Genomic DNA, 27374 nt, shown 5'->3' with positions numbered 1-27374 from the left:
GTGTGTGGACAAATTATATACATTTAAAATTTAAATGTACAAAGCACATGGTTTTTAAACGAAAATTGTCTCACTTTTTTGTTGTTGTTTCGTATTGCAGATACTTTTAAATTCAAAGTTTCCGCGAGACAAAAATCGAAACGTGTCTAGGTATGTAGTTGTTACCACATTTGAATTCTCAAAAAAAGAACTTGGCGAAAAAAAAATAAATATAAATTTTGTCATCGTCGCCACTCTTATATGATGCGTACCTACCGGGATTTACATAAGTGAAGGTTTTTAAGGTAAAATATTCTGTAAATATAAATAAAATTATCTTTCTTTTTTTTTCGCCGATACTTAAGTGTTTGTGATCTCGTCGCATGAAGAAGAAGAAGTTGTTACAAATACTTCCTAGATCAGTCGGGAATCCAGTTTGGCGAAAAAAAAGTAGATGAAAAATGTCTCTTCATCGTGTAAACCTGTGTGACAAAAAAATTTTTTTTTATTATATATACAACAATATCATATGGGGCTAAAAAAAACTGCTGATTCTAGCATCTTGGTAGTGTGTAGTCCACGTCGTCGTGTCGTCGTAAGTACATTATCTATAAGATTTAAAGAGTAGTATTAGTAAAGAGACGACCAGCTGATTACTATTTTGTGTCTATCTATCACATGTGTTACTTACGCATATATTTACTCTTTTTTACTTATTCGTAACGTAGTCGTCGTCGTCGCTTTTTCATTATTTCTTTCGCTACTTCAAGAGCTTCTGGAGTGCCCAAATCGAGAATTAGGCAAATTTTGATAAAGATCGGCTAATCTGGCTCTGATCCGTTTGTCCGTTTGTCCGAAACGAGCCTGTCGTAAAGGGTTTCCCCTCTTTGCGGATTAAATCGTTATTCAATTGAGTGGCAAAACGCAAAAAAGATAAAGCAAGTGAGTGACTCAAAGTGGCAGGTATTTTTTTCTTTAATTTACTTCGCGAGGAAGACGAAGAGGAGATAGATACAGGTAGATACTTTTTTCTCCTCTGTGCATTGAAAGCACTCAAAAGCTCATAAGTTTCACACGAAAAGCAACAACAACAACACGGAGAAAAAGAAAACTGAGTGTTGAACATATGTGTGGCATGTGTGTGAAATACCCGACATAGAACACAACATCGTTCGGCGAGTGAGTGGTTGCCACAAATAATAAAGGACCTCATATACACAGAGAATCACAATATACACAAAAATATACAGTGTACAATAATATAACGACGAATTCGTTACTTACTTGGTTGATCAACCAGTGTCAAGTTGGTTAGTTGCAAAATTTCATTTACTTCAGACACATTTGTACGTGTGACCACCATTGATTGTAGTCTGAGCATTTAACACAATTTTTTAGCAGTTACAATATTTTTTAAAGTCTAAGTTTTTTTCATTCTATAAGAAGCGGTGAGTAGCAATGGTTCACTGTCACAACAAAAAATTATTATCAACATCATCATTTTTTTTAATTTAAAAAAAAAACTAAAACATTGAAAATAGATAACACAAAAATTATATCTATAAATAAAAAAAAATATTTTTAGCCGCATGTGAATATAATAAATAATTGTGAATTCAAAAAAAATATATAAAACATATATTTTTTAAAAAACTTCGGGTTCAGTATTACACAATAATATAATATAAGTGAGAAAAAAGCCGGTTGTAAAATTTAAGAAAATTTTTTAAATGATTCCTAAAAATAAATAAATAAAAAAACTAAAGAAAAAACTGAACTAGAAAAAAAAATAATTAATATTAATTAATTATTAATATTTTTGAAAAAATATTTAAAAATGAACATGGATCTTATTTGCAATGAAGTTGTAAATTTAAGTGATAGTAGTGATTTTAGTACAACAACTACCGGTAACGGAAATAATTATGTACATAAAGCGATTGAAGATTCAGCCTTGCTGGATGACAGATGCTTACAGAATTTACTTAATCGCGAGGATAAACATACCTCAGGATGTTCCTATTTTAATACAGTCCAAAAAGAAATTACACCCAAAATGAGAAAAATGGTTGCTGAATGGGTAATTGAGGTAAGTTTTACTTCTTTTTATTTTGAATTATTCTTTTTTTTTAATTAAATTAATTTTTAAGTTAAATTTATGTAATTTGGTCTATTTAAAAGAAAAAAATTACATGAATTTAAAATTTTTTTTTTATTAAATTTTTTAATTTTAAATTTAATTTCTTATAATTAAATAAATTAATTTTTTAAAATAATTTAAATAAATAATTTAATTTATAATTATTTAATTATAGTTAATTTATAATTATTTTAATTGAATTCCAAATTTGTAATTTAAATTAAATTTTAATTGATTTTTTTTTCAAATTTTAAATTAAATTTAATTTTAATTTACATTTTTATAATTACTTTTATTTATCAAATTATTTTTTTTTTTAATTTTAAATTAAATTTTATTTTAATTTACATGTTTAAAATTATTTTAATTTATAAAAAAAATATTTATGTTAAAATTTTTAATCAAAATTATATAAAAATTTTTAATTTAAATTATTTTAAAATTTTTAATTAAAATTATTTTCAAAAATAATTGATAAAAAAAAAAAATTATAAAATTATATAAATATTTTTAGAAATCATTTGTAATAATTTTTTTACGGGAAAAAAAATAAAAAAAAATGTTTTACGCAGAAAAAAGAGAGATCTCCTGTTCAAATATTAACACGTGTGAAACTCAATAGCACGTAAAGTTGTCAAATAATCCGTCACGTCGGAGACAATCAATATCTTTGTTAAATTTTTGAAAATTAAAAATTCACCTTAAAATGTAATAAAATAATAATTGCCGAGGTATTTCGGTATTTGACTATTTACCGAAAAACCAATCATTTTTTGACTATATAGAAAAATGTCAAAAAAAGTGTCGAAAGAATCATACCGGAAACATCATATAAATATATAATAATAATAATAATATGAAGTTAATATTAAAATTTTTCTACGTACGTGTGTTGGACATTGTATGCGATGATAATCACATTGTATGTACAATTATTGTACAAATGAGTCTCACACTTATAATTTATTGATAATCGTATTTGTAATAATAATTTATTTTTTTTTATATAAAATGCGTCGAAAAATGATAAGGAAAAAGCTCCTTGTGAAACATAAATACTTACAAGTTTTCTCTTTGATACGTGATCAATTGCCGTGACATGCCATCAAGTCGCCGCGCGTCGAGTCGTTTAAATACCCTGAAGAGCAGCTGTATCAACATAATGTCTCGCTAGCTGCTGTCGATGATGATGATGATTGGAAATAGGTCTTGCGTGTTTATTATTAAAGTTCTCGCATGATGACATAATTACAAAAATTGTGAGGAAAAAAGAGTTTAAATGCTTTAAAAAGAGTGATAATTTGAGCGTCATGCTTGCGTTCGAAATTCATTCACCTTCTGAACACTTTAAATTTTTCGTACATTTAAATAAATAAATAAAAATAATAATATTTAACATTTATATATGAACAACTTCTAGCTACCATTTGATTTTTTTGTCGTCGTCGCCGAAGCTTAGATAGGTACATGACTACAAAAACGTTTTCATGGTCGATCAATGCCCTTTTTTGTCTTGATTGCTTTTTTCTATACGTTTTGTGTTATTTTTTTTTGTCGAATAATTAGATTAGTTTACGATATTTTTGTTTTTGTTTTAAATGCCTTTTTTTTTTAAAATACATTCAATTATTATAATGTTATGAAAGACGGTCATTGTCTGCGCATTTTGTTTTTCTTTTTGTTCTACGTAGGAAAGCAAAAGTTTTGAATTTCATTCTACTTAGAATCTCAAAATAAAATTTGACAAAATTCACTTTTAGTTTAATTTTTTCTCTTACAAGTGAGGAAAAAAATTTAATACAGGGTTGCCAAAATTCACAAATTTCATTATTTGATCGATTTTTTGATTGTTTTTGATGCAAAACGAAAATTATTCGAAAATTTTCATTTTGCATCAAAAACAATCAAAAAATCGATCAAAAATATTAAAAATCAGGGTTGCCAAAATTCACAAATTTCATTATTTGATCGATTTTTTGATTGTTTTTGATGCAAAACGAAAATTATTCCTCAAAATTTTCATTTTGCATCAAAAACATTCAAAAAATCGATCAAAAACATCATAAAAAATATTTTTTTTAGATTTTTGGCAACCCTGTAAAACACTTTTTCTGAGTTACTTGAAAAATTCTCATGAAAAAAAATCTGCCCCGACTCAGGATCGAACTGAGGACCTTTAGATTATGAGACTAACGTTCTGCCACTGAACTATCGAGGCAGTTGACATAAATTTTCATAAATTTCAATAAACACCTTGAAAAAAAAGCAGAGACAAAAACAATAAACATGCGAATTTTTTCCTATGTCTTATCGTCGTTGCAAAGTTCTTGACCTCAAAAACACTTTAATAAAACCAAAAATTGATAAACTTCAGATTGTTGCGGGAGGTCCAAAGTCATCAAACCAAAAAAAAAAAAAGTCATTAGATAACAGTTGCGGAAACCTAATCCGGTTGTTAATTAAAATGCCTAATCTTGTCCGATCGCTGCTAATTAAAGGTTTCGCGATCCTTTCGGTACCAATTTGCGATTTGAACCAAAAAAAAAAAAAAATCATCCATAGTTAACATTAATCAATAATATTTTGACATGTTTCGTCGCACGAATCGCCGAAAAAAAAATTACATAAAAGAGGCGGCGTACGCAATCGAAAAACGACGACGAACGACATTGAGACAGTTAAACTATCGCAAACCTGTATTGGCCTTACCGAACCTTTTATACCCGACTCGATCCGAAACGACAAACATGTTTAGTTATTTAGCTGTTTAGACAACTAAGAATTAGCACCTCTCCCAGAGAGTGTTGTTTGTTTGTCTAGTAAGCGTTTTGTTCAAAAAAAAAAATGATCTGTAAAAAATTGGCAAGCAATGAAATTTCATCATCCGCATATGAATGATGTCAAGTGCTTTGTTTAAAAAAAAAATATTATTATTTTGGGTTTTTTAAAATTTAAATGGCTAGTTTCACATGAACAATTATAATAAAGTAATAATTTTATCGCTACTGGATGGATTTAAATTTTTTTTAACTTAAAAAAATATTTTTTTATAAAAATTGCTTGGTTTGAATTAATTGGATAAGATTTAAAGCTTGAAGAGGTATTTTAGGGCAAATTTTAAAAAATTTTGTTCTACAGAATTTTTTGTGGTAGATCCATCACTGTATGGAGTAAACCTACCGAAGCGAAAAACTTGTTAATTTAATTTTTTGTCCATTGACCGTCGTCGTCGAGAACTTTAAAACAACAAAAAATGAACAAAATGCTTATTAATTAAGTTTATGCTATTATTCAGTCAATGTACTTTAGTGCTCTTGAAAAACTTTGTCACAATACTCGATGGATCGATAATGTGGGAGGATTTGTATCTTTAAATCTCAAAATATTATTTTTTTTTTACAAATTGTCCATAAACACAAATTCTTGTCATTAACATTTTTTGGGGTGTTGTTGATAGATTTAGATTATTGCGAATTCGCGAATCCATCTACGGCGTTAGAGTTTGATCATCTCGCACGAAACAAATAAAAAAAAAATTCGGCAGAGACATTGAACTCGTTAACCATTCCATTGTACCCATGTGTGTTTGTGCCATAAAATTGATCATAAATTACGCACAATTTTTGCACAAAGTTATATAAATCACGTTTTGCGACGTTGTTGGACAATCCTTTCCCGCATAGTAATCGCTGTAATATTCAATAGAGTTTAATAATAAGAAAAATGCGTGCCATACCAATCGCATATTTTTAAATTACTCGAAACCCTGAAGGGAATTTTTTTTTCGTTGATTGAGTTATTTAATAAAAAAATTTGCGTACACACATTTTGTGCGTGTGCAAATTTTTTTATTACTATTTGGAACACAAAACTCACGCACTTCCCTTGAAAAAAAATTCTGGTGCCATGTATATTCAAAACAATAACAGAGACTGTTAACATGTTAATTTATTAATAGAATCATCAAAAATATAGCGAAAGAAATTTAAATAACTCGCCAATTTAAATTGATACAATTGCGCGACATGAGGTCGTTAAACTCTCGTTTATTCTAGCTATCAACTCGAAATTTCTATTGTTATCTCTCTTTTTGTGTGTTTGGCTATTTAAACGTTACGCATGTTACGCACTTTTGTTGATACTTACATGTTTGTTGTGATTACAGTGATTAGCTCGGGGGAATTTTAAATAAAAAGTTTTTTTTTTCGCGAGTCTTATCACGTTTGATAATTTCTCGCGAATTTTTGAAGGAAATTTTATGCAAATTTTATCACGTTTTTTATGGAAAAAAGTTCATTTAACTGATAATTTATTCAGAATTTCTAAAAAAAATTATTAAAATTACGAATTTTACTTGAAATGTGCATTGGGTCAAAAATTCAAAATGTGCATTGGGTTAAAGTTCAAAGCTTAAATTTGATGAAAATATGCATTGGGTCAATTAAGTCACGTGATTTAATTGACCCAATGAACATTTCATATTTTCATCTCATATAAAATTTGAGCCCAATGCACATTTAAAATTTTTGACCCAAAGCACATTTTAAAAATTTTCGCCTCGAAAAGCGATTAAAGAAGTTTTCGCTAATTTTGTAAAGCTCTTCTTATTATTTACGAAAAAAGTTCATTAACATTTGAATAGTTTAAAATTTTTTGACTTCCTTATCAGTTAATGATGGGAACTTTAAACAATTTTTAAATACCCTCAAATTTTTTTTTGTTGATATAGAGAAATATATAATTTGACAATGCTCCAAAAAAAAAATTAGATAGAGTGATAAGATAAGTTATTTTGAAGCAGATTTTCAAAGGTTAGTTTTTTTTTTTGCTTTGAAAATTTTTTTAAGAGATGAAATTTTTATCGTCTTAAAATTCTTTCAATATTTGCAAAAATATTTGTTTAACACCTTTCTGCCGACAAAAAAAGAGCAAAATTTTTTCGCATGATTTTGCGACTAATTCTAACATCATGATCATCATCCGGATCATCGTCATAAATAATAAAGAAAACTTCCACTTCGCATAAAAAAGAGACAATAAAAAACATTGTCAAAAAAAAAAAAAAAAAGAGAATCGTTCGTTGTCGTCGTCGTCGTCGTCGCGAGTAAAGGGGTACTCGACCTTTTATATCCGGACTAAAAATATACTTTTGTGTGTCATTTTAATATAAACTCTGTTATATTTTTTCTTTTTCATATTTGGTGCAAATTGATAATGCGTACGTCCGTTCATGCTCCTCTCTTATCTGCGCATTCGCAAATATTTATTTTTTTTTAACTTTGTGCTTTTTTTTTTATTTTCTTTACAGATCTGCGATGAACAAAAATGTCAGGAGGAAGTGTCAATATTGACACTGAATTACATGGATCGCTTTTTAAGTATCCGCTCGATCAGAAAAACGCATCTGCAGCTGCTCGCAGCGACATGCCTGTTACTCGCTTCCAAACTGAGAGAGCCGAGTTGTCGGGCATTGCCAGTGAAACTTCTCGTCTTCTACACAGACAATAGTATTACGAAAAAAGATTTAATTGTAAGTATTTTTTTAAATTTTTTAAACAGAACAAAAACTTAATTGACTGACGTTTAAGATTGGAAAAAGTAGATTAGATGAATTTTATTTAAATTTACTAAAAAACAATTTTAATTGCCAAACTATTTTGAATAATTATTACATAGTAACAAACAACTGAGATGTCACTTGAAATTTTTAAACAACAGTTTTTCAAATCGTTTATCTAAACCTAAAAAAGCTTCCGATACCTTCCAACTGAACTTCATTTCGTTCGAAGGTATCGAAACTTTTTAGGTTTAGATGAACGACTTGAAGGTTTTCATTCAAAAATTTTTGACCCAATGCACATTTTGAAAATTTTTTTGCATATTTAACAATTCAAAATGTGCATTGGGCAAAAATTTTAAATGTTTATGAGGTAAAAAAATTCAAAATGTGTATTGGGTCGAAATTTGAAGCTTTCAATATATTAAAAATGTTCATTGGGTCAATTTCGTTAAGTGATTAAATTGACCCAATGAACATTTTATAATTTCATTTCATGTAAATTTTGACCCAATGCACATTTAAAATTTTTGACCCAATGCACATTTTAAAAATTTTCAAATTTTTGTATTTTCAAAATGTGCATGGGTCATTTTTAACAACTTCAATGTGCATTGGGTCAAAATTTACAAATGGATGAATTAATGTGAATTAAGTAAAAAAAAAATAAAATATGTATTGGGTCGAAATTTGAAGCTTTCAATATATTAAAAATGTTTATTGGGTCAATTTCGATAAGTGATTAAATTGACCCAATGAACATTCTATAATTTCATTTCATGTGAATTTTGACCCAATGCACATTTTGAAAATTTTTCAAAGCTTTTTACCTCAAATTACAATTAAAGAAGAATCAGAAGAAATTAAGTCTTCAAATTGATTCGCGAATTAAAATGGAGACGCCTGGTTAATTAAAGAAAAAAACTTAATTAATTAATAAAAATCACGTAGAGCGATACAAATTTAAAGATGAGCGTCACTAATGACTTACGTGGAAAAAGGGACACTAACGAGGTCGACGCACATTGCCCATTCATTCGAGTGTCGGTGTGTGTTTTTAAAGTCCCTTTTTTTGTTAAATGGAATCAAAATGCATTTAAAAGTCAAACAACACAGCAATGTTTGTCCGTTAAAAAACGTGCATTTATGTGAGAAGAGAGATATTCATGAAAGGCAGTGCAAAGAAAGAAAGAATATCGGAGAAATAACAACAAAAGAAAGATAAAAAAAAGTGTACCTCTAAACATACGTATCTATCTATACGTGCATATATGTACAATAAAAATTTTTGAACAGATTCTTAGAATTGCGGTCCACATTTTTTTTTCATGCCAAAAATTATTTTTTTTTCTTTTTTATTATCTATCCTCACATTCTCCCACAGTTTGTTAGGTAAATCTCGAAAAGTTATCATGTTTCATTAGAAGCGGCGCTAACAAGAAAAGCAAATAAAATATAATAGACTCACTCACACCACGAAACTTTCACTCGAAAGCATTCCGTTGCATGAATGAATGCGCATCATCTTCAAGCAATTAAATTAGAGCAAAATTCTCGCAAACAAAAAAATATTAAGCTCGACAGGAAGTAGTATATATAAACAAGCGACGACTTGATGCAAAAAAAAAACGTGCACGTCAGTTGTCGTCGTCGACGACTGTGGTCCTTGTACATTTCTATGTTCATTTTTATCTTAAATACACATTTTGACGGCTCTCCGTGTATCCATTGTTGTTAGTTTGTTTATTATTGTATGCATTTTTTTTGCACTCACACACTTGATGATCTCCGAACAACATTTGAAAGTCATAATTTAACCGCGTGGCGCATACAGAAAAAAAAATATAAAAATTTCGGATGTAGATCATAATAATAAATGGCAATAAACGCGAAAAATTTGAGAGAAGTGCGAGACAGGAAACAGAGGAAACGGATTTAATTAAGCATAGAACCGTTTGTCTGGATGCAATTTTCGTCTCTTTCTCGATCATTGCAATTTCCAAGGAATTTCACAAAGTAAGAAATAAATTAAAACAATTTGAAATCAATATCCAAAAAAAAAAGAAACATACACGGAGAGAACCTACCTGCAAAAAGTTTGATTTAATCTAGATTTTTTGTTTTGTGTAAGAATTCCATCCATGTATGTTGCGAGGATTGCTGTGTATGTGCAAAGAAAAATTAAAATAAATACCGAAGCAGACACTAACGAAAGAATGTGCAAACATGGTAAAGTACAACAACAGCACAAAATAATATATATCTTTTTGGATTGCGCACTTTTTTAAATATCCTTGTACGTACGCTACACGGGAACGTAGATGCGAAAACATAAAGAAAGAATTTAAAAGACACGGACACAAAAAATCCACATATATACATAACGAATATATGTACACATGTTGTATAAACAAGTTTCTCAATGTGTGTTCCTTTTCTTTGTACATTCGTACGTAGCTACGTGTCTGTCTGACGTTCTATGTAAACCTTTAATTTTTTTTTAACTCTTCATTCATTCATTCATAAAAATTTAAAAACCTTTTTTCGATATTTATGTGCAAAGGCATTATTATACATATATATAGTTTTAAACGAGTCGGTTATGCGAAGCGAGTTGTATATGGAGATTTATATGTATACCTTGATTTTTTTTTTAGCAATTTGTGTGTTCTCCATGCCTGTTCCTTGACTGACCATTCGGTCCGAAACGACCAATATTGCAACGAGGTGGCTTTTTTCTTGTTTTTTTTTTTTACTTGAGGCTTATCCTTTGATTTTGGCTAAAAATGATAATTTATATATGTATTAAAACGTGTATTTAATTTAATAAATTTAAATTAAATATATTATATATATTATATCATATATAATGATAATATTAATAATATATATTATATGTGGTTGTATAATATTATATTATAATAATTATTAACTTTAATAAAAATTTAATTAATATTATTATATTTTATTTAACCAGTTGTAATAATATTATATTATAATAACATTATTAACTTATATTAATTATTTATGTTTTTTTAATAAAAAATATAAAAATTATATAAGTTAATTTTATTTATTTAAAATAAAATCTAAAACATTCAAGTTTTTATATTAATACATAATATTAAAAATGTTATTGATATTATTATTTATTATATAATTATTATTTTATTAATTATATATTATAATATAAATGTTTATTTTATATATTTTATTATATTATAATAAAAATTAATAATAATGTTATAAATAAATTATATAATTATTATATAATTATAATAATTATAATAACCCATGATATTATTTAATTATTTTTTAAGTAAAAAATGCAAAATTTTATAATTTAATGTTATATTATAAATAACCTAAATTTTTATTTTTTAATTAAAAAGTGCTTTATATAATTTAATATGTTATAAATAAAATTAAATATTATATTATAAATATATATATTTATATAAAATTATAATATATTATTTTATTTTATAGTTATTATTAATGATAAAATAATAATTATTTTATAAATTTATTATTATATTTTTTAATTTTTTTTATAAATATTATTTATTATATATTTTAAAAAAATAAAATGTATAAAAATTTATTTTATAAAATTTTAAGTTATTTTAATGATAAAATAATATTTATTTAATAAATTTATTAATTATTTTTTTTTTATTTATTTAAAAAATATTATTTATTATATATTTTAAAAAAAAATTAAATGTATAAAATTTTTTAAAAAATTATATAACATAACATCATATAAATTTTGCATTTATTTACTTTAAAAAAATCTAAAATCATTAATAACTGTAAATTTTTATATATTTTCCATAATTTTCTTCTTTATCACGGTTTTGTTCTAACATTTCTTTTTATCAAACATGTTTTATTATCAATAAACCAAAGTATCTTCTTTAATTTATGTTAATCACATTTCACGTATCATAACTTATATCTTTAGCACCCAAAGAAAAACCCGTTAAATGGTCAAGAAATTCTTCTCATAATGTTCTTCATTTGTTCTTGGTTTGCACACCGAAAGTCAGTTATAGGAATAGAACATAAAACAAAAAATGAAATAATCATTAACATAATAAACAAATTCATTAATAAATAGCTGTATGGGTAGCAAAGGAGATAATATTTGAATAATATATACAATAAAATTATAATATATGTTATATATATGAAAAAAAGATTAACAATGTATATAAAATGTATGAATAAACTTCCTTTGTAACATATGACCGCGACTCGAAAAAACCAGCTGATTTGAAATGTCAATTCATTCATTCATTAAAAATTTAAAAAAAAAAGTGATTTTGCGAAATGAAACATTATCAGCAGACTGTTTTTCTTATGAAAGGCGACAAAACGTAGGTGTATGACGTAAGTTTGTTTGCGATAAGAATTGCTCCATTTCTATATTTTTTTTTAGAAATATTATTAATCAAGTGTGTGCACTCAATTTGAACCTTCCTATTACCTTTAAAAACAGTTATTTAACGCACAGGTAAGAATTGCCAAGGCGCGTTAAAAAATAAGCGATAATCTTATCGTTCCATAACTTTTCCATATAAATACAACAATAAGTGCATTCTCTACATTGTTGTTGATCAAATATTGGTTTTCAAGACCTACTTCAGCCAGTAGAGACATTTCCTCATGTGCATTATGATAGACAATCATAATAAAGATAACTGGAATGAATGGCGCTTTAATTTTTTGTTTGAAGAAAGTGTGCCTCGTTGATGTGTCTATAAATTGAATATGATGAATAATTATTATTAATAATAACCTTGATTGTATTATCACAAAATAATACTAAGTAAGGGAGATTAGAATCACTTTATTTAGCGTGAAGATAAGAGTTTACCTTGGGAAAGGGACTTGAAATTTATTAAGCGGAAGTTTCAGCCTTTTTTAAGAAAATTAAACAAAAGAAGCTTAAAAAGTTGCCCAGTGGGAAAAAATTACCTTATATAAGACCCTGGAGTCTTGAAAATAAGGCCCTCTAAATTTTACATAGAGAAATTTAGAAATTTTTATTTTTATTGAAAAAAATTAAAAAAAAATTTTTTTTTCAAAAAAATAAAAATTTTATAAAATTTCTATGTAATAGTTGGAGGGCTTTATTTTTAAAACCTCAGGGCCTTAAAAAAAGTTTTTTCGTCCCACTGGGTGGCAATTTAGAATTTTGCGTCTCAATTCTTCTTAATTTTTTTCTAACACACGAAAAATAAATTAATAAAAAAAAGGTTAAAAATGTATCAAGTTTCATCCGATTATTTTGATAAACTAAAAAAAAAATTCTCACCGATTTTTTTTTTTTTTTTTTTTTCAGCAAATGGAACTCTTAGTGTTAAGTTTACTTAAATGGGATTTATCGACAGTAACACCCCTGGATTTTCTACATTTACTTTTATCCAAATTACCAATTAAGAGTGCAAAGTGTCCAGACATAGAAATCGAAAAGTTGCGTAAACATGCTCAGGCATTCATTTCATTAGCAGCAAGAGGTAAGTGTTAAAGTTTTTTTTCTGTACTTTTTTTCGCATGCAAATTATTCATTTATACATATTGAGAGCGATCGCGGAGAATCTCAGCGCTCAGCGGAACGATATGCAATAATAATAATAATAATTGGCTTGCTGAGCAGGCAGGCAAAAAGTAAAACGAGAGACATGCAAAAAAAAAGTTAAAATAATCGAAGTATAAGATATACAGAAGATAAGAACAAAAGGCTTCCGCTACTATATTATATGCGATGCATGTAAAGTCGCAGAGGCTTTCTGTGTGTGAAAGTGTATTTTTATACTGATAACTGGCAAAAAACTGGCAAATAGCAGTCGAATGTATTATTTCATTAAAAGGGAGGCGTTAACATAATTTTTCGTCTGTTTTTTTTTTTTTTTTGTTAAATTTTTTTTTAAGCGAATGCTTTCAAGGAATGATTTATACGTTGCCAGGAATCAAGTTGTACGTGTCTGAAGTTGTTGTTTCGCGCTCGGTTGTTCATCAATAAGTGCAAGGTTAGATGTCATTGCTACAGAATATTAAATAGAGTAGCTGCGATTTATATGGAGCGTTGTTTCTCTCTCTCTTGCTTTATGTTAATTAACATTTTTTTCCCTTTTTTATAGAAAAGGCTTCATGCCTTAAGAAAAGGGAAAAAAAAGTTAACAACAAATATCATAAATATTCGTGACAATTTTACAACAATCACATCAAAATAATTATAATTGCAAAAGGAATAAGTAACAAAGCCATAAATTGCTAGGCATGTACTTGATGGTATTGGAATTCCTTACTTTGATTGGTATTTATGTTTATATTGTTGTAAAAATGCAGTTTTAACCAATCGGTATCGATAACCATTTAAAAAAAAAAGTTCCCTACAATGTGGACTTTTCATATAATGTAATGCAATATGAGAGAAAAAAAAACTAAAGAGGCAGCAGCAGCAGCAACAAAAAAAGCAGTCCATAATTAAAATACAGTACCACATGAGGAATATCTTGTATTAATAACCAGATGTATTTACAAGGCATTTATTGGAACATAACCTTGAAACATAAATTAATTCGCATTTCTATACATTAATAATAATGAAATAAACATTTTGAGACGTGTCAAAATGTGACACGAAAGCGCGTTTTGTTCGATTTATTCGAATCCAATTTGATGATTTCGTTGGATACGAGCCAAGGGCAGATCAAGAGGAGTGGGGGGCAATTGCACCCCCCTTTGAAACTTAAAAAGCACTAAAAATCACAAAAATGACACAAAATTTAACAAAAAAGGTGATTTTATATAAATTTGCACCCCCTTCGTGGTCCGCTGAAAGCCCTCTAAATCCGCCCTTGATACGAACTGAATCATTTTAAACGCTGAAAATAGAATTTTCTCTGAAATAATAAAATTTGTTGAATGCCCCTTGCGATACATTAAGAAAAAATAACTAATTGAATACGCCATTAAAGAACTCGTGGATATGCAATGAACCTTACATTTCAATTTTTAAATTTCTATGAATTTCTTCTTTATTTTCTAATTTTTTACTACACAGAAACCTTCTCAGAGCTAAATAGGACACATTTCAAAAAACCTCAAAGAGATTCGACAAATAAAACTTGAGTTATAGCGTTACAAAGTTCGTATGGATTTTCAAGGTCAATTCAAGGTGAAAATCCATTCAAACTTTGACATGCTATAACTCAAGATTTGCTTCACGAATCTCTTTAGGGTTTTTTGAAATGTGTCACTTTTAGCTCTGAGAAGGTTTCTGTGAAGAAAGAACTTTACTTTAATTTGAAGAATTTCATAGAAAATTAAAAAATGATATGAAAGGTTCATTGCATACCATACGGAGACCAAAACTAATTGCGAATGGTTTCAATGTCTGTCTGAAACTCAAGTTTATAATTTCAGACAGACATCGAAACCATTCGCAATTAATTTCTGCTTCCGTAACGATTTTCGAAAACGCACCACGTTCTTATTTGTTCACGCACTCGCGCATATAACAATGATTTGACATATTATTATAAGACACTAATAATATGGTCATTGTTTATTTTATGCCAAAGCAAGACACACTCGTCATAAAACACGCACCAGCCTCTTGAAATTCATACACGGAAATCTAGACAAGCGAAAACGTGTTGGAATGTTTTGAAGAAATCCTTAGCTAAGGTCTTTCGTCGACGTCGTCTAGTAGCTCTAGTTGTAAATATCTAGGGAACTGATAATTTCCCACTAACCCGATATCGTATCAGGAATCAGACACATGATGCCACATTTGATTCTGAGAAAGAATTCTTTCGTGTTTTTTTTTCTGCTTCATCGTTCTATTCTGAGCGCGCGCAAAACATGCCATAGTCGAAACGGGGCGTATATGAATCTTCTCTATACCATAAGCAAATGACAACATTTATTTATTTATTATTATTTGTTGTTTTATGTTTCGAAAAAAAAAAGTCTTAAAGTCTCCCTCTCCAAATAAATCATTAAATCGGAAATGCTGGATGTGTATACGTTTCGAAAAATTGAAATAAATTGGCTCACATCTGAATCATGATGTTTGTTTAAACAAAAAATTATATTTTTGCTTAAATTTTAATTATTACCATCATCAGCAGAAATATGATGAACACAAAAAAAAAGAGATCTGCGTGCGATGTTGTCGACGACAATGTTATTTCTGAATATTTTATGAGGAATAATAAACGCGATAATGTTCATTTAGTTATGAAAAATGTCAAAACGATTTTCATCTTTTGCACAAAAACAAAAAAATTTTTTAAAGAACAAAAAAAAAGTCAAGAGAGAAGAGAGTCTTCTTAATCAAGACAACGACGACAAAACATATCAAATAACAAACAAAGTCCGAACACACATCACAAATTATTATTTGTGTAATTAATTGAATGAATTTATTCTTCGTTTTTTTTTTCTGCGCTTTTATATTTTTTTCGGTGGTATTATTTATGTCGGAATGGATTATAGTGAAGATGCAAAGAAGGAGAAGAAGTGACTGAATTTTCTGCCTTATTGAGTTTTGTTTGTTGCGTAAAGAGGATGTTCGTGTGCGATATGGGCACGAGATAGATGACGACGCCGGATGGGTGGCTTCTTCGTAAATTCAGACCAAACTGAGACTTGGTTTAGTCTGAATTTACGAAGATCGTCGTCATCTTTTTTGTACCCAAATTGTAACGAACATCCTTCTATTGACATGAAAATCATCCAAAGCAGAATCCATCAATATCAGAGAGGATGAAGGACAACTAAACGAAGATTTGATTTAGTTGTCCTTCATCTTCTTTGATATTGTTGGTTTTGTTATTCAAGGTCATACGAGACAAAAAAACGGGCAAAAAACGGATCAGATTGATCCCTTAAGAGATCAGGTTGATCCCTTAGGAGTCAAATAAGAGATCAATTTGTTCCGTTAAGGGTTCAATCTGATCCCTTAAGAGATCAACCTGATTCCTTTTCGAGTTGGTCATCTTCAGACTCAATAAATTGAAACCTTCAAGAGATCCTTTTGATTCCTTCAAAAGGTCAACTTGATTCCTTCAAGAGATCATTTTGATTCATATTGATCTCTTGAAGATTTCAATTTTTTGAGTCTGAAGATGACCAACTCGTAAGGGGACTAGGTTGATCTCCTAAAGGATCAGATTGAACCCTTAACGGAACAAATTGATCTCTTATTTGACTCCTAAGGGATCAACCTGATCTCTTAAGGAATCAATCTGATCCCTTTTGAGTTGGTCATCTTTAGACTAAAAAAATTTAAACCTTCAAGAGATCCTCTTGATCCATTCTATAGGCTATTTTGATCCCTTAAGGAGGTCATTTTGAATCATATTTTTGAATGGATCAGGAGGATCTTTAGAAGATTTAGATTTTTTGGGTCTGCGGATGACCAATTTGAAAAGGGATTATGTTGATCTCTTAAGAAATCAGACTGAACTCTTAACGAAACAAATTGATCCCTTAAGAGATCAAAAAATTCCCATAAGGGATCCCTTATTTGACTCCTGAGGGATAAATCTGTCCCGTTTTTCGCCCAAAGGGTAACTCCTCGTGAGTATAGGGGTTAACTCTCCTTAAAGAGTTCATCATATCTGTTAAGAAGTCAATTTGAAGTTGACTTTCTAAAAGAATCTAACTTACATTTTTATCAAAAAAATCTCTTTCAAATCCATAATTTTTGAATTTTTGGTCGAGAAACAAGACGTAAAAGTATTAGAAAATTGTCTCAAAAACATCTTCATGGACCAATGAACTTTAAAAAAAATTCCGAACCAGTTTTAACTGTCCTGTTCGACAAAAGCACATTCGTGACTCTCCAAAAATGAAATATTTCATAGAACAAGCCGAAAACGCGAATTCGTCGACGACGACGAAATTCTGATGAAATTCCATAACAAAGCAAAAGGAAAATTGAATGCGATTTTTTCCTTCGCACTATGTACTTATACTTACTTATGTGTGGTTACATGTTAAATTCACCAAATTAAATGGAATGAAATTTGAGGTGCACGTACCATTATTCGCGCGAGAGAGAGAGCGAGTGCAAGACGTGTACGAAACCACACACTTTAAATAATAATCAGCTTCTTGTCGCCATAGTTCCTTCGCGCAGTTCAGAAAAATCAAAGCATGTACAAATACACATGCACACGCAGACATAAATATTGTTATAAAGAAAAAGGAAACTTAAAGTACATAAAAAAAATTATAAAAATAACATTTTGAAAGAAATTCCACCGCTATTCAGTTGCCTTAATTCCCAGAATTCTCTTCTCTCCTTTTTTTCCATTCACATACCTACGAACACACACCGAAATGTCCAAATATATGCACATTCTCGGGCAACACACAAAACGGCGAGCGAGCTGGTGATATGGTGAAACCAATTTAAGCAACAAACAATAACAATATATGAAATATGTGTGCACGTCTGTCTGCGCTTTTATTTTCTTTTTCTAACAAAATTCTTCGCGCACCATAATAATACTAATAATAATAATACTCAATGGTGCGCCTCTCAATCCCATTTTATTCTTCTTCTTGCACGGATTTTTGTTTCTTTTTTTTTTTTTCGTCGATGGTCCAAAGTAACAAGTACGTTATTGCATTTTATTCTAATTTTTTCTTTAAACATTACTTTGGGTAAATATTGCCATTATTATTGCTCCCTTGCTTTTGCGTTTCGCGTCGTTGTTGCCTTGCCTCACCCATGCATTTTTCATTTTATTTTATTAAACAATGCATCAGATTACACTTGATGATCGCTTCTTTTGTTATAGTGGAGACGCACATTTATTATTTATATGGATGGTAATAAGTTAAAGCAATAAGAAGCGGTTAAACACAAAAAAAATACACATAACAAAAAGATTTTGCGTCGTCTTCACTCGTTTTCTCTCGCACGGCGAAAAAATGTGCTCAATGTTAAATAAATGAGTAATGTGGAATAATCAGCATTATGTGGCTCTTGTCCATCTTTAATGATTAAAAACGATTTTTCGACTTTAACTTTAACAAGGTTCCCATGAAATATTTCCAAAAAATTAAATTAAATAAAAATATTTAATTTAATCAATTAAAAAAATATTTAGAAAATTTATTAAAATTAAGAATCGAATAAAAATAAATTTTTATTAAAATTTAAATTAATTTTTTAAATGATTTTTTTTTATTTAAAATTAATTATTAAATTTATTAAAAATGAAAAAAAAAAAACATTTAAAAATTAAAGTTAATTTTAATTAAATGAATAAATAAATTTAATTTTATTTATGATGATTAATTTTAATATATTTCCTAAATAATTAAATTTTTTTTTTTAATTATAGAAAATTTATTAAAATTAATAATCGAATAAAAATAAATTTTTATTAAAAATTTAAATTAATTTAATTTTTTAAATGATTTTTTTTTATTTAAAATTAATTATTAAATTTATTTAAAATGAAAAAAAATCATTTAAAAAATTAAATTAATTTTAATTAAACAAGTAAATTTATTTTTATTTGAAAATTAATTTTAATACATTTTCTAAATAATTTTTTATTTAATTAAATTAATTTTTTTTATTTATTTTTTTTTTCATATATTTCATGGGAAATTTTTTTTTGAAATTTATTTAATTTTTTTAAAAAAATTATTTAAGTTGAAAAATTAAAATATAATTTTTAAAAACAGAGTTTCGGCAAAAAAACCATGTCCTTGATAAATTAGCTCTTACAAGTTTTTTTATGCCAGAAATTTCTTAATAAACCAATGCCCGAGGGAACACGAGTGCGAGAGAAAGACAAGCAACAAAGTAACGAAACAAATCAAATTCGCACCGAGATACGAACAAACATCGATCGATCGATCGTCGACATTCCAATTGCATCGTTCCCCGTCTCGTTCTTAATTATAATTGAAATAATAATCAAGCTGTTCCGTCTCTCTTGGCACTGATGTTGGTCAATCGATTGACAAACAGCTCACCGAAAAATTATAAAAAATCGGCTGTTTACAATAACGTGTTTTGACTGAGAAAAGCAAAAAATTAAAATGATATGCAAAATAATTTTTAAACATTGTTGCTAAACATCTATATCATAAATTTCAAATTATTGCCGATGTGCTTATTATGTTCATTTTCATTCAACTTCTGCCATTATTTTAATCAAGAATTCTTGCGGAGTCCTAGAATTGCAGTGCGGCTTGATGAGTCAAATAACACATGTAGAATTCTTGGAGCTCTTTATTGAAATAAATGTATTAATTTGTAACGTTTGGTCTGTCATGATGATGATGATGATGATGACTTTGCAGCAGCAATATATGCACGAAAGATCATTTATTTAGGATCTCCATAAAAAAATGTGCATATGTAATAAATTTTCGAGAGCGAGTGAATGAATGCGAAAAAATATTAACGAACTGCAAAAGGGGGCAGAGTAAAGCAGACAGTAATTAGTACGGCCTTGAAGGTAGCTCTCTATCTCGCGCGCTCGCAAAATGCAGCACAAAAAGAGATAAAAAGAGTCTTTGTTAAGATCTCTGATTCGCGCAACCGTTCGGCGCGATGCAATGTTAATTATGTCTTGTTGTTACATTGTTACCGAGTTCGATTCATATTTAATACAATGATATGGCTAAAAAAAAATTTTTCGCGCAGTATGCGATTATTATTGTGTTCATTTGAATGTTATTTATTAACATTTTTAATCATTCTTTGTGCCGTAATTTGGATCGATGTTGCGAGAAAAATCGAAGGGCAATCTCAGGAGTCAGGTAAGTAATTGAGCATCCAATTTGAAGAGGATGCAAGTGATGTGTAATAAAGCATATAGAAGCATACTTTTGGAAGACAGGCAATGATTAAGAAAACTACCAAGAAGCTTATGATCCTTGAACGAGATAGAAGGAAGATTGATAGAGATACAAGACTGATACTTTACAAATCCATGGATGGGTCCTATATTGACTACTGCAGCTCGATATTGATTTTGAACAATGAAACTGATTTAAATGAATTACAAAAAGTGCAAATTCAGAGATCGTTGAGTGGCTTCGTATATTCAAAATGGATTTTAGCGAATTTCAGAATCGATTTTAGAAGATTCAACAATACTCACATCACATCACCCGATATCAGCATTTCATCGAAAAAAAAATGGCATGAGATTTTTTGATGGTTTTGTATTAGTTAGGCCTAAAATAGTCCAAAAAACCTAAATTTAAAATTCTAGAACGAACCAAAGTGTTTCTATGCATTTTTAGTGAGATCGGGTATGTCAAAGAGGTACTTGAATATACCCAAATGCACTAAAAAATATCTAAAATCCGTTTCGTTCCAGAATTTTGAATTTAGGTTTTTTGGACTAGTTTAGGCCTAATTAATACAAAACCATCAAAAAATTCCATGCCATTTTTTTCGATGAAATGCTGATATCGGGTGATGTGACATACTCGACAATTCTCAATGATTTTAAAGGTAATCATTGAAAATTGATTTCAAGTATGTGAGAATATCTTAAAGCTTCTAAGATCGATTTTGAAGTTCGCTCTAATCCATTTTATCAAATCTGTGACTACATGGACATATTAGAATTCATTGAATCTCTTTAAGACCTTCTAGCTCTTTTAGAAGATCTTAAAATGATTCAATGAATTCTGAAAACCCCGAACTAGAGATCACATCTTGTAATTTAATTTTAGTCTATCTTCTTAAATTATGTTTGTGATTTAATGAGATCTTTATATCCTTCTCACATCGCTCGATTTCAACATTTCACCAAAAAAATATTAGGCATGAGATTTTTTGATGATTTTATGTTAGTTAGGACAAAAAGAGGCCTAAATTTGAGATCTTGAAATAAGCTTCAGTATTTGTAGTCATTTTTAGCTTGAATGGGTATGTCAAAGAGACACTTGAAGAACCCCAAACCCACTAAAAATGTCTAAAATCGTAAAGCTTATTTCAAGATTTTGAATTTAGATCTTTTTCGACTACTTTAGACCTTAAACTAACACAAAACCATTAAAAAATCTCATGCCACAATTTTTTTAAAATGAAATGTTGAAATCGAGCGAAAGATATAAACATCCTTCAAGAAGATAGACTAAAATGAAATTACAAGTAAGCATCTAGAAGCCGAAACAGTTGCTTCTCTCGAAGACAATAATTGCGAAAAATCCTCTTATAATCCATTAGCATCGCATGTAGACTGATAATAATAATAATAATATGTAAAATGCCAGCACGCGCATATCTACACAAATTCCTCGCATCTCACGCACAATAAAAGGAAATACTTTTACGATGTTTTTATTACGGACCGAATCTAGGTATGTGCGATGCAATGATGATTATTATTATTATTATTGGAACAATGCAACAAAACTGAATGAAGAGAGAAATATGAATGCGAAATTTAATATTTTATTTTTTTATTATTATTTTTTTTTTTTTATTCATAATCGTTAAAAAATGTGAGTAGTGTGTGGAGGTCTGGCCTGCGCGTATATTTCATTCCATCCATCAATGATATAAATACATTATGATGATATTTGCCGAAAGCAACTCCAGCCAATAAATCTGTGTGTTATATGCGCCGTGTTCTACGAGCGACGACGACGAACGAGTAATAATAACTCGCGATATCTTCGGGAACATATTCTGTCTGTTATACTTTTATTTTATTGCGCTTACATATGATTATAATGTCGTCGTATTCACTGTTGTTGTTGTTGTTGTTGTTTCTGTTGTCGAACAGACATTCAGGATCAGGCCGTACAGAACACAACTCGAGATATTTGTGCCAACAGAAATTCCTTTAAAATTTCTCACGGTTCGAGTTTTTGTTTTTTCTCTTTTGATCATCCACATTTTCATTTTGTGCGACTGTTCTTTTATTTTTTTGTGTTGTGTTCGTCGTCGATACACGTACCACACATATGATGTTTCTTTTATTTTCTGCAAGGTCCACAAGAGAAATAGCTTTTGCAAATAGTACTCTGACTGATTGCATTGCATTGCAGCGCGGTAGACAGCGTTCAGACAGACGGTATCCTGTTGCAACGAACGCCATTGAACATTAAATCAAAATAAACAATATTAATTATTTATTTAAATTAATTTTTAAAAAAATAATTCAATTAAACCAAACAAAGTCCCGATAATTCCTTAAAATCCAGAAAAAATCATAGAACATAAAAAAAATTATGTTAGTATGTCAGCAGACTAAAAGACTTTCATTTTCAATTGACTTTCGTTTTAAATTATTCTTCGTGTTTATGTGCGTGTTTTTTTTTCTTACATTCGTACGTCACTCCATACATTTTTTTTATTAAGAATTTATTAATCCCTTCATCTCTTTTACATTAACTTTCGCCGTGTTTCTTGTTCTCGTCTTTCGCTTGAATGAGAGAGAAGACAAATTCTCGAGTGTTATTTATCTAGCTTAGCTCCGCGAGTGACGATTCCGAAATAATAAATAATAATTTATTCTAAGGTGGTGCGTGTTTTATTAATCATTCAACATTATGCTTTGATTATTATTTCGTGTGATGGATTTTTATTTCCAGTTTTCAGGCCAATTTAGATGATGATCGAACACTAAGGTAGCGGCGGCGCATAAACTAGTAGACAACTGATGTTTCGTGTCATGTGTTGATATTATTATGTAATGGATACTTATGGGAGATGCCGCGACTTTGTTATGCAAGCATTCTTTTAAAAAAAAATGTTTTTTTTTGGGAGGAAATGTGAGATATGAGTGCGGAATTTGTAATGAAGTGAGGAGACAATAATTACCATATTTTGAGTAAATTTTGTGAAATCGGTACTTTTTGAAGTAATTATTGGTTAATTGATGTTTTGTGAGTTTTATGTCTGAGATATTTCCGTGATGCGAAATTTTGTCTGGCATGTTAAAAATTAAATTTGAGGTTTTTGAAGGACTTTTAACAATTCAATTTATAAAAAAGTTCAAGGCTTTCATTAAATTTTATGTTTCAAGAATTATTCGGAAATAAAGTTGAAATTTTTAAATTAATATTTTATAAATTAAAAAGCTTTGAATAATTAACTCAAAAGTCTTAAAATAATTAATTCTTAATTAAACTCATAAGAAAAAGTCAGATTAAGTAAAATAAAAAAATTTAATTTACAAAAAAAAAATATTCAAAATAAAATGAATGAATAATAAAAATAAATTTCAGTTTCGAAAATTTAATTTTTTAAATCGTAAAAAAATTAATTTATTTTTATTATTTAATTATTTTTTTTTTATTTTTTGTAAATAAAGATTTTAATTTTACTTGACCTTTATTAATTTTGTTTTTATTTATTTATTTATTAATTCTTCTTTTAACAAAAATAGTGAGTTAAAATCTAATCCACTTTTCAATGATATTTAGATTTTTTAAGTCAAAATATTAAAAAAAAGCTTAAATTTCATAAGTTCAAGTGCAATTCAAAAATTTTTAAGTTCTTGTAATGCTTAGTTTGAATTAGTTTGAAGTAGATTTTAAGCTGAAAGATGTCTTAAAATATTTTTTTTTGCCATTTTGTGTCAAAATATATGTAATTTAAAGAATTAAAATACAGAAAGCTAAAATAAGCAGAAAAAATTAATAAATTAAAAAAAAACTACCTAATTAATATTAAAATTTAAAAATTAAAATTTTCAGAATTAATTTTAAATTAAAATTTTCAGAATTAATTTTAAATTAAAATTAAAAATAAAAAAATTGAAATTTATAAAAAATTGAATTTAAATTAATTAAAATCAAAATTATTATTTTTAAATTAAAAATAAATAAAAAATAAAAACTTTAAAAAAATTAAAATAAAAAAAATAAAAGTTAAAAAAAATTAAAATTTAAAAAAAATTAAATTATATTAAAAATTAATAAAATAAAAAATATATTTAAAATTATTAAAAAATACAGGTTTTTGAATTAAAATTAATTAAAATTAAATTTATTATTTTTAAATTAAAAATAAATAAAAAAAAAACATAAAACTCACCCAAAAAATATTTTTCTCATTCCAGAACACTACTTTTCCATCTACTCCGCAAGCACAATTGCCGCTGCAAGTATCGCCGCCTCGCTCGTGGGTCTCTTTTGGCACACACGAACCAACACCAGCATCCAGCATCTCCTCGACATGCTAACAGACTTGACTGGAGTCGAACAGGTAAGCATTTTATTTCCGACTTCCAATTAGTCTCACATCTCATTACATTTGACATTTGGCTGTTTCGCAACAAAAACAGTAACGAACAAAAAAAAAATTGCGAGTTTCATGATGATCATGATGATTGACAGGCTGCGTAGACAATACACACAATTACGCACGCACCGTGGGATTCGATCCGCCCAAATTTGCGAAAAAATGTTTTTGCGCCGATCGATCGTAATCTAGTTACGCGTAAATACACGTGCTTTTTTGCGCGTTACATGGCCGCGTTACTTCGACGTGTAATGATGATTAATTTATTTGATAATTAAAAATCATGCCCGCGAAGAGACGAACTGCTTGATTTTATTATTAAGACGTGCAAAATTTAATGTGTTTGAAAACCTTGACAAGACAACACAACAAAAAAACACGATTGTCTTTACGCATAAACTTTGGCACAAAGCTAGACGCGGATACGCATGTTCGATTTCAAAATCATGCGTAGATATAAATTATTGTTATTAATGAATTTTTTGAAGTGATTGCTTTTTGGTAATGATTAAACCAGCGGATAAGAGACTTGAACACACATTAATTATATATCTTTTGGGGGGTTTCTTTTGTTCGTAATTTTTGACGCTTTTTACGTGTTTGTTGTAACGCTATTTGGCAAAAAAAAAAATTTTTTTTTCCTCACACCTCAAAAAATTTTTTGATATCGATTTTAATGGCAAAATCATGATCATCCATTGTTATGTGTTACATTGTAACAAACGCCGCGCCGTAGATATTAATCTTCTTCAATCAATTTTCTCACTTTTTTTTTTCTTCTCTTTTATTTTATTTTTTGCAGGAATACATCCACGAATGCATGATCAAAATGGAGAATGTCTTCGACGAACAAAAGAGTCAGATGCGATTGTATTATTGCGAATCATCAGCAACTGCCGCAGCGGCATCCTCACCCGATTCAATTGAAAACAATAACACGTCAAGTCAAAAGATGCATTACACGGTGTCATCGGAAAAAAGTCGGAATTCTGTTACGCCAACGGATGTGCAAGACGTTGAATTTTAACGTTGTCTGTAAAAATTTTATTCGTAAGGATATTTGTATTATTAATATGAGTCAAAATGACTGAAAAAATTGTTTCCTATAAAAATAATTAAAAAAAAAAAATATTAAAAAATGTCTTTAGTAAAAGACCAGGCAACTCCCTAACACAAAAATTCCTAAACCCTCTTAATTAATAAAATAATTAATTAATAATCATGCAATAAAATAAAAAAAAAATAAAAATCTGGATTAAAATTAATTTTTTTTTAAACTAAATAATTTTAAATTAAATTAAATTCCAAAAAAATTAAATAATTTTTTTTTTCGTTTTGGATTTTGGGGGAAGGCAATTTTATACGCTTTGATTTGTTTGTGAAAAAAATTAATTAAAAAAGAAATTGCATGAAAATCCTAATTTTTAATTAACACAATGCATTTAAAAAAATGAGTGAATGAAGTGAAAAATCAGTCAGAAGTGAACGAAAAAAAAATTTTTTTTAAAATAAATTAAAAAAAAAACAGTAATATGAATATTGATGCTAGTTCCTATAATAAACATAAAAATAATCATAATAGCATGTAAATATAATTTTAAAAATTAGAATAAGAATATTTTTTGTACATTTTTTAGTAGTAATTAAAGTCTTCCAAGAACGTGTGCCTTAAAAAAAAATTTTGTACGAGTCGAGTCATGTTATAGGTTTTAATGATTAATTATTGTTATATTGTTCTATTTTTATCGTAGCACATAAGAAAAAAAATTATTTTATAAGTTAGTTTTTTAGGAAAAAGAAGAAAAGAAAACTAGAAGAACTGACACTCGCATTCTGCAAAATAATGACAAATCATAAGAAAATAGGAAAGCAAAAAAAAAACTTTAAACTTTTATTATAATTAATTATTATTACATACTTCAACTTTTTGAACTTTTCTCCGTGCTGTGCAATAACTTTTTGTATAAATAAAAAAAAATCTACTACGAGAAATTTTTCTTGAAAAAAAAATTCAATTTATAGAAAAAAAAGATAAAGGAAAAGAAGGAAAGAAGTATCAACTGAATTAATTTTTATTACTTTAAAATTTACTTTTAATTTTTATACACAACTTTTTTTTAATCATTTATCCAATTAATAGACTGGTAAAAGTTAATTAATGAACAGAGACAACTTTAGTACGCTTATTTGTTCATTTTTTTCAATTTTAAAAGAGAAAAATTGAAAGAAAAAAATGGAAACATATTAATGTAATGAAAAATAAACCAACTTTATGCAATCATTTTTAAAAATATTTTGTTTTGTGAAATTATGTGTTTAGGCCCTAAAGGAATATAATGCAAAAAAAATTATATTTTATTTGGAAAAATTGTGAATTTTTATTTGGATTTAATTTTAAAAGTAACTTTTATATAAATGTAACTTTAGCTTTAGTG

At 28.1% G+C, this 27374-nt stretch overlaps 1 protein-coding gene and 1 non-coding gene across 2 annotated transcripts; one reads left to right on the top strand and one right to left on the bottom strand.

The window, feature by feature from the left end:
- Positions 1 to 1822: 1822 nt before the first annotated feature.
- LOC134835434 (G1/S-specific cyclin-D1-like) lies at positions 1823 to 25998 on the top strand. Its single transcript, XM_063850312.1, has 5 exons — positions 1823 to 2068; positions 7428 to 7649; positions 13027 to 13201; positions 24758 to 24903; positions 25742 to 25998. The coding sequence occupies exons 1-5, from the start codon at positions 1823 to 1825 to the stop codon at positions 25964 to 25966; spliced, it is 1014 nt and encodes a 337-aa protein (XP_063706382.1). The 3' UTR covers positions 25967 to 25998.
- Trnam-cau (transfer RNA methionine (anticodon CAU)) lies at positions 4266 to 4337 on the bottom strand. Its single transcript has one exon. It is a non-coding gene; the product is annotated as a tRNA-Met (tRNA).
- Positions 25999 to 27374: the final 1376 nt, after the last annotated feature.

The sequence above is a fragment of the Culicoides brevitarsis genome, chromosome 3 (genome assembly GCF_036172545.1).
Source record: "Culicoides brevitarsis isolate CSIRO-B50_1 chromosome 3, AGI_CSIRO_Cbre_v1, whole genome shotgun sequence".
NCBI lineage: Eukaryota > Metazoa > Arthropoda > Insecta > Diptera > Ceratopogonidae > Culicoides > Culicoides brevitarsis.
Note: the sequence above shows the minus strand (reverse complement) of the source record. Positions and strands in the feature narration are given on the sequence as shown.